Here is an 8980-nt window from a genome sequence, read left to right on the forward strand (position 1 = left end):
AATAAAGAATAAAAAATAAGGCAGGGGGTGTAGCTTGGAGGTAGAATGCCCCTGGGTTCCATTTCCAGACCCGCAAAAAAAAAAAAAAAAGACTCTCAGAACCCAATTTACCTAGCTTCAAATCCCAACCTTATCTCTTGCTAACTTTAAGTAATTTAGCTTCCTTTTGCCTCAGTTTAGTCTGAGCACACATGCACACTAAGAGGTAAAATGTGGAGAATAGTGCATATCACATAAAGTATTATAAGTACAAATATCTATTTTATTTATTTATTTATTTATTTATTTATTTATTTATTTTGGTAGTAATGGGGATGTAACCCAGAGGCTTTCTACCTCTGGGCTATACTCCCAGACCTATTTTATATTTTATTTGGAATCAGGGTCTCACTAAGTTGCTGTGAGCCTCACTAAGTAGATGAGGCTGGCTTCGAACCTGGCGATCCTCCTGTCTCAGCCTCTCATGCATGGGGATTACAAGTGTGCACTCCACAACCGGCTTATATTACATATTTAAAGCACTAAGTACATGATACATTTTAAGTGAACACATCATCTTCATTGTGCATCTTAGCTGCTGGAGAATGCTGGAAGGGGAAGAGAAGTTTGGATAGGAGTCATTTTAGGACACTAATCTCCTTACCATGTTCATCTCCTAATTCCCATTGGTCCATACTTGTCAAAATCTTAGAAAGTGTATCTACGTCTGCCATCCACCTCTCAAATACATTCTTTTGACTAGAGCAGTAATAAAAGTAGCAGTTTAAATGATGCTATGTACATATATGAAATTCTCAATTTCAAGGACATGTACAGGGAAGGGGAGCTAGTGGGGTGGGATCCAGAGGGAAACACACCGTCACTCTTATAAAGATGTATAATTCCAATGCACCAACAGGAGAATATAAACTAAAAGTAGTATATAACCTCTATCTTTTCATAGCTTTTATTTTATTTATTTGTATTTAGAGATTCTATGTCTGAATTATACCCCATCTCGTGTTTGTTTGTTTGTTTGTTTTTAAATAGGTTCTCACTAAGTTGCTGAGTCTCACTAAGTTGCTGAGGCTGTCCTTGAACCTATAATCTTCCTGTCTCAGATTCCTAACTACTGGGATTGCAGGCAAGAGCCATCAGGCCTAGCTTCTTTCACAGCTTTCCAGGCAAGATATCCAAAGATGGCTGGGCAGCTTTTCTATTCTTCCTGAAATGAACTTATCTAGGATCCCTTCTCCAGATGTCATAAATTAAACCCCAGAGCTCAAAACCTCTTACTATTCTCATTGTGAGAATAAATTAAAGTTTAAACAGGATTAATGTTGGAACAACTAGGCTGGACTCAGAACTTTCTCAGGCTATGCAACATAACACCATTTGCCTAGCTTCTCTTAACCTTAGAGGTCTCTCCTGTGAGATAATTCCACCTGTGGTAAGCATCAAATTAGATATGCACATAAAGGCAATAAGTTATATGCAATTCTATCATGATCGTTTTAGTGATGGCACTTTTTAAGAACATCAGTAGCGGCCACCTGAACTCTGGGCCACTACGTACCTCTATGGGACTGATTATTTCCACCTGTCTGCCCAGTTGCTTAGGTCTCTCTAGAACAAAGTTAGCTCTACTCAGATCTATGGTGTTAAAGACAACAGGTTGTTACTTAATTTAACTCCACATGCTCACCTAAAGTATATCAGATAAAATAATTAGCAAATAATTCAGCTTCTGAATTTTTCTAACAGCCCTAGTTCTTCCTATGACTGATTTACAAAGCCCAGAGATCAAACATGCTGGTTCTTTCTTAGCAAACTCCATCCTAAGGAAAGACCTTTGGGCAATTGTGTCCTTGACTTCAAAACCCCTGGCAGAGATACTGTGACATGTGTGCCTATTTTCATATCTATGGCCACTTGACCTTTTTCTATTACCAGTCCCAATCTGTTCCTCTAATTGGTCACTACTGCAGAAACAATTTGTTTATGGAGCTAAAAATAAATAATAATAACTTGAGCAAATAAGGTCTTGAAAAAATCTGTAAATATGCTCATTTAACACAATGTAGAAGCTGTTTAAGGTTTCATCTGATAGTCTATCTTTTATATAAGACCAATATTAATGTATCCTTTCCGTAAATATTTGTTGAGCATATTCTCTGTGCCTGGTATTGTGATGTACAGGTAAAAAGATAAATAAATTTCAACTCTGGATACTACCCATTCCTTTTAGAGTAATACATTTTATGTACCTTTATTGATGCATTCTAATTATACATCATATAAATAGAGTAATAGAAACATACATGTACACAGCATTTGGTGTGTTTCCCTTAAGTGACTTCCCAAGTTTTCTCATTGGCCATAACTTAATGTAAGTCCTATGCTTGTACAGACAAAAGGATTTTATAGATCACTTGGTTTTATTCTACTCATTTAGCCATTGGTAAAAAATAAATAAATAAAACACAGAGGATATTGAATTAGCTAGGTTTCACTGTTAGCAGCAAACCTAGAACTAAATTTCACTTGAAATATTATTGATACACACTTTAAATTATATTATTAACTATTTCCTAAATCACTTAATAGAATTACTAGAGCAGATGTTAAAAAGCAGGTAAAAGATTTTGGGATTCCCTTTTACCCTTGAATGTAATGTGAATCAATGAAAGTTGCCCTTGGCTCTTTTACCCATGGTTAAGGTGTCATTTCAGATAGAAAACTTACTCTGGCTGTATTCTTAAGTGTAGTCCCACGATGAAGATTAGCCAGAGACCCAGGATCAAGAAAACTTTTTGATTAAAAAATATATATATTCTCTACCCAGATATTTACACTAAAAGTAGATATTTATTTAAGGATTCAAATAATGCTTCTTTTATGTGTGTGCCACATTTTCTTCCCTACAGCCTAAACAGAGGTCCTAACTCCTCTCCTCTCCCCTTCTCTTCTCTCCTCTCCTCTCCTCTCCTCTCCTCTCCTCTCCTCTCTTCTTCTTCTTCTTCTTCTTCTTCTTCTTCTTCTTCTTCTTCCTCCTCCTCCTCCTCCTCCTCCTCCTCCTCCTCCTCCTCCTCCTTCTTCTTCTTCTTCTTCTTCTTCTTCTTCTTCTTCTTCTTCCTCTCTCTCTCTCTCTCTCTCTCTCTCTCTCTCTCTCTCTCTCTCTCTCTTTTATGAGTTCAGAGCCATGCCATGGCTTCTGATCTCAGTCTTCAAGAGCTCCTTTCTGTGCTCCTTACTGCTCAGAGGAACAAACTCCCATTGATTTTTTTTTTATGCATCACCTGAGCTCCAGGGAATTGTTGGGCAAGTGATTAGGTCTAGCTGAAGATTATTGTTAGATAAAGTTCTTCAAGTGTAATCGCCACTAAATAACTCCTTGAAAAGCTATATTGAAGGCTACTTGGCAGATAAGGAGTTAATAAATAGGTCATGGTGGTGTGTGGCTGTAATCCCAGTATTTGGAAGGCCAAGAAAGAAAAATCACAGGTTCGAGGCCAGCCTTAGCAATTTAACAAGGCTGTGAAAAATAGTGTGACTCTGTTTCAAAATAAAAAGGCTGGAGGGTATAATTTAGAGGTAGAATGCCCCTGAGTTCAATACCCAATACCATAAAAAAAGAGGAGACAGGCCATTTCCATAGTTTTGCACCAAATACTCAAAGTCTGGGCAAGGAGAATGATACTTATTATCATCACTATATTGAACCACTAATCCTGCAACAAAATAATTTATTTACTTATAAAACTATTAATAAATATTCAGCTCCATTTAAACTTTGGTACAGACACAGTGAAAACAGTCTTGATCTTATTACTGCCTAACTGTACTTCTAAGGGATTAGAAATTTAATATACTTTTTAAATTTAATATAAAATGTACAGGGTGAATTTAAGGTCAAATTTAAATGCCTGTGTGTTTGAATGATAAAATAATAACAACAACAAAAAATAGAGCAACCCAAATAGAATTTACCTTGGCTAGAGTGATTTCTGAGGGGAAAAAAAAGATTAACATTTTACAACATAAAAGTGCCTTTGGTTATTGTTGTTGACATTTTATTCCTCTGACTCTCTAACTTATAAATATAGGGATTGTATCCAAGCTGGTGGGTGGTACATGCTTATAACCCCAATACTTAGGCTAAAATAGGAAGATTGTAGTTTAGAAGCCAGCCTGAGCAACTTAGGCTCTCAGCAATTTAGGAAGACCTTTTTTCCAAATAAAAAATAAAATAGGGCTTGGGGGTATAGCCTGGAGGTAGAACACTCCTGTGTTCTGTCCCCAGTACCAATAAATAAATAAATAATTTATTTAATTAATTGTTAACACAAAAAATGCCTGTGACAGTCCTGTTTTTACAGGGTTTTTTCCACTCAAAATTTTCTTTTGAAATAGATAACATCACATACTTTCAATAACTGGCATAAGAATATATCAAAAATGGATAGTTTGAAGAAGCCTACTCATTAAGGAAAAAAGTAATGAAATCTGAATAAAGGGCAGAGATTACTTAATAATAGTATATCAACATGGTCTCATTAGCTATGGCAATGGGTTAATGATTGTGGGTTAATGGATCAATGAGTAATAAAGACCACTACAAGGCACTTATTAGAGAAACACCTTCCAGAAAATATTTTGTCTAAATTAGGAATAAATATTGCAATGGCATATTGACTCCTCTTTAGTAATACCTTTTAACTTCTTTTAAAGAAAAAAATTGGCAAAGTAAGGCTAGGGTTCCCTAATATAAGTTGGCCTACTCACCATGTATACACATGCACAGCCTTAGTTCTCACACTGCATCTTAGAAAGGTGGTCAATAATTCTCTCACACTTTCACAAATCTGACTTGCCTTTCTCCTTTCAGTTATTTTAGTGTCCAGCAGGGTTACAAGAGCTGGAAAAAGAGGCCAATGTGCCCTAAATCTCTCTGCAATCTAGGACAAGAAGACAAGTAGACTCCATGTGACATTGTCTAAAAGCTGAAAATCAAGATAAGTTTTAAAAATATCTTTTTATACCTTCATAATTACTGGAGGGCCAGTTTCCCGTCCAAAGCCTTCAGCATCCTTCAGTATCCTGCATCAGAATGTGGCAGTGTATAGCAGAGCACAGACCTTTAGCCTATAGCCTCCAGCCCACTGCCTTTCCTGGTTCTAAACCTTAGTGCTAAGGTCTCTTGGGTGTGAATGTGGCCCCTTGCAATCCAGTGGCCCAGGCTCTGTCACATACTTTACACACAGTGTGCCTCAGCCACTAGACTAAAGATGCACGTGAAAGTGGTGTGGTCCACTAGTGGGAGAACAGACCCAGAAAAGGATGCAAGGCAGGCTCTGATCCAGGGCCTGTGGCATCTGAGCAGAGAGCTCCATTGCATCAGACACCAAGATGATACAAATAACGCACACTCTGAAAACCTTGGAACTATTGGCTTATTAATAAAAGAACTTAATATAGCTAATTTGTTAACAAGTACTGAAGGGTTCAAATTGCAAAAAGGAATACACAAAATTCTTGTTTCTATAAATATAATGCCGCCAATCCTACTGTTAACAGGATATTTAAAATTATTTTCCAAGACTCCTATTTTGCTATGGAAGAAAAGCATCAGAAAAAGGAGTATTGCAGCACCCTTGGTCCAGAGAGTCCAGAGCCTTGTGGTCTCACAGTCACCTGGCTGGCCCACAGCACCACTTACATCCTCCTGTCAGCCACACACTACTCTCTGGCTCCTGCTCTTCGGGACATGGCTTTCGGGATATTCTGCTTTCCTTCAGGATGTTCACTGCAGGTGAAGGACCTCTGGAAAATGTTGAGGAGAGTAAAGGGGGAAGAGTAGAGGGTGTTCTGTACCAGGAATGCCACTCCTGCCCCTGCATATCTGTTCTGAAATCCTCCAAGTGGCAGCGTGCTTCTGGTCCTGCTTTGGGAAGAGTCCTTCAATACTATGCAGCAGTACCTTCATGCATACAGACAGACACATAGTTTCTGAAACATAAAGGCTCAGCACAAAAATGAAAATCTATGCTTTGTTTCAATATAAAGAAAGCTCTTACTAGAGTATTGCAAATTAGCTAGTAAATTCTAGTAATTTTAGGAATCCCAGACATTTATTTCTTAGGTGTTTTTTCAGTTAGGTAATCAGAAAAGTCTCACCACAGCAACTCATCCAGAGCAGTGATGAAGGGAGAGAGGTATGTGTGTGGAAGGAGGAAACCTAATGAAAGCAACATTTCAAATGATTATATATATACAATTACCTGTACCAATATCAATAACATATAGGGGGAAAGGGAGTGAGTGGGATGTGATCCGGAGGAAAACACACCAAGTGCTATGTGTATGTATATTCCTATTACAATGAACCAAAAAAATATATTAAAATAAATAAATGTTGCTAAAATGTTTGTCATTATTTTGTTAGTAAGTAGAATAAATATATTTCAATGCTCATTAAAAGTTGCTGGGGAGCTTATATCAGAAATAGACAATTATCAACATAAACAGTAAATGAAACTTTAATATTAGTTTAAAGCTCCCAGTTCTGGATCTTCTATACAGATAAAGTAGAAATCAAGCAATTAATTTATATAACCAGATAATTACTTATTATTAGGAGAAAAGTATATTAATTTAATTATCTGAAATGACTAGCTTTCTTGGTTAATTACACTTTTTCTAAGTGATCTTGAGCAAGTCACTCAACAGCCAAATTCATTACAAAAAAATGAAGTTCAATGACACTGTCTACTCCTCAAGGCATACTTGTGACTCAAAAATAGTAACTATGGCACCTCAGAGTCAGGAAGAGGGCCTAAACCACAGCTAATATTTTTCTTTTTCTTTAGACCTCAGAGCTCTTAAACATTATGATCAGTTGAAGCTTATAAACTCACCCCCATTATACTTCCACTGAAAGAAAAAATCAGTATGGAATGAGATGTCTTTTCCAGAAATGCCTCTAGAAAACAGAATGCTGGCCACTCCCTCCTGCCTGCACACCCAGATTCCTTTCTCTCACTCTTAAACTTTGTTAGGGGCATCTGCTTATCCAACTGAGTGTTTTAACTGTACTTTAAAAATTTGGCACAGTATGGTACATTGTTCCTAGGTGAACACTAATACATAGGGAGTTTAGTTTTGTTTTCAGACTTTGTTAGAAACAGGATAAAAGGAGTTCACACTACTTCCAAAAAGATTGTGATGAAATATCAGAATATTCACTACACCCTGGAGAAGCAGGACACAATAGGAGACACATCACCTTCTTTCATTTGAATAGTGTAAATTGTAAAAGGAAGTGAATTAATAAAAACTTGTTATAGACAAAAGCATGAAAGAATTGGTTTTGTAGTTCTTCTGACTATATTACTCAACTAACTCCTATCATTTGTCAGTCAGTGCCGCTCCTAAATTACCTGCTTGATATTTAGCACCCAAGAAAACCACCTAGTCTTCTAACCATTATCAAGAGATGCATTATAATTTTATGCTATCTTTTGTAGCAAAGTCACCTAAATGGTTTTCACACATGAACGGGATAAGGTAAGAGTGTCCCCAGAAAGATGACGTTGTCTAAATCACCTTTTGCTTCTTATCCTTCCACAAGGCAACAGGATACCACGTGCTTTCTTCGCAGCTTCTTCATAGCTGTCTTCATGTCTGCATTTCTGAGTGTGTAGATAAGGGGATTCAACATTGGTGTGATCACTGTGTAAAACACAGAGAATACCTTGTCCACGGAGAAGCTGCAGAAGGGCCTCAAGTAGATGAACACACAGGGCACAAAGATGAGGCTGACCACTGTTAGGTGGGAGGCACAGGTAGAGAGTGCCTTGCTCTGTCCCTGGCGGAAGCGAGTTCTCAGGGTGATCAGGATGAAAGCATAGGAGGACAGCAAGATCAAGAAGCAGACGAGAGACAGCAGACCACTGTTGGAGACCATCAGCACCTCTACTACGTAGGTGTCCACGCAGGCCAGCTTGATGACCTGGGGAACATCGCAGTAGAAGTTGTCCAGTTCATTGGGACCACAAAAAGGCAGCTGGATGACAAGTAGGACCTGTGTGATTGAGTGGATGAAACCACCACACCAGCAAGCAAACACCAGCTGAAGACACAGCTGGCGATTCATGACTGTCAGGTAGTGCAAAGGATTACATATGGCAACGTACCTGTCGTAGGCCATCACTGTCAGCAGAAACATCTCGCTGGCTCCCAGAAAGTGGAGGAAATAGATCTGGGCCAGGCATCCTGAAAAAGAGATGGTCTTGCCCTGCTGTAGGAAATCTCCTAACATCTTCGGCACAGTAACACAGCTTAGGCATAGGTCAATGAAGGAGAGATGGCCCAAGAAATAGTACATTGGAGACTGGATCAGGTGAGCATCAGCTCGCACTGTTACCACTATCAAGAGGTTTCCCAGAATAATAGCAACATAAAACAATAAAAATATTAGGAAGAGAAATAGCTGTAGCTCCCAGGAGGATGATAGGCCCATAAGCACAAATTCTGTCACCTTGGAGTCATTTTCTTTTTTCATTAAGCCAAGGATACCAAATAACCTATAAAAAAGAATAAAATTGGAATAAAAATTTTAAATTAGATCAAAGGAAAAATTATTAAGAAAATGTCTTATCCATTTTAATATCTTGACTACAATGCTTACTGCTTCATAGAAGTTCAAGAACTACATGAAGGGAGAAGCTTACAATAAATAACTATGTTTTACAAAGGTTGATAGTTATTATAAATGTATATTTTAGAAAACAAATTATTTATGAAGGACTAATAAGTTCATGTCATGGAGGGGGTATTGGGGATTGAACCCAGGAGTATTCTATTTCTTTATATTTATTCTGATTTGAGTACTACACAAAGAATACATGCATCAAAGCATTATATGTTACCCCATTAATATGCACAATTTTTATGTTTTATGTACCATGAAAATAAATTTATTTTTTTCATTGCCAAATCT

At 37.6% G+C, this 8980-nt stretch overlaps 1 protein-coding gene across 1 annotated transcript; it reads right to left on the minus strand.

The window, feature by feature from the left end:
- Window positions 1-7594: 7594 nt before the first annotated feature.
- On the minus strand, window positions 7595-8542 carry LOC308271381 (olfactory receptor 4Q3; the record flags this gene model as incomplete). Its single annotated transcript, XM_080707677.1, has 1 exon — window positions 7595-8542. The coding sequence occupies one exon, from the start codon at window positions 8540-8542 to the stop codon at window positions 7595-7597; it is 948 nt and encodes a 315-aa protein (XP_080563803.1).
- Between the last annotated feature and the right edge of the window lie 438 nt (window positions 8543-8980).

The sequence above is a fragment of the Muscardinus avellanarius genome (assembly GCF_963383645.1).
Source record: "Muscardinus avellanarius genome assembly, chromosome: 12".
Classification (NCBI taxonomy): Eukaryota; Metazoa; Chordata; class Mammalia; order Rodentia; family Gliridae; genus Muscardinus; species Muscardinus avellanarius.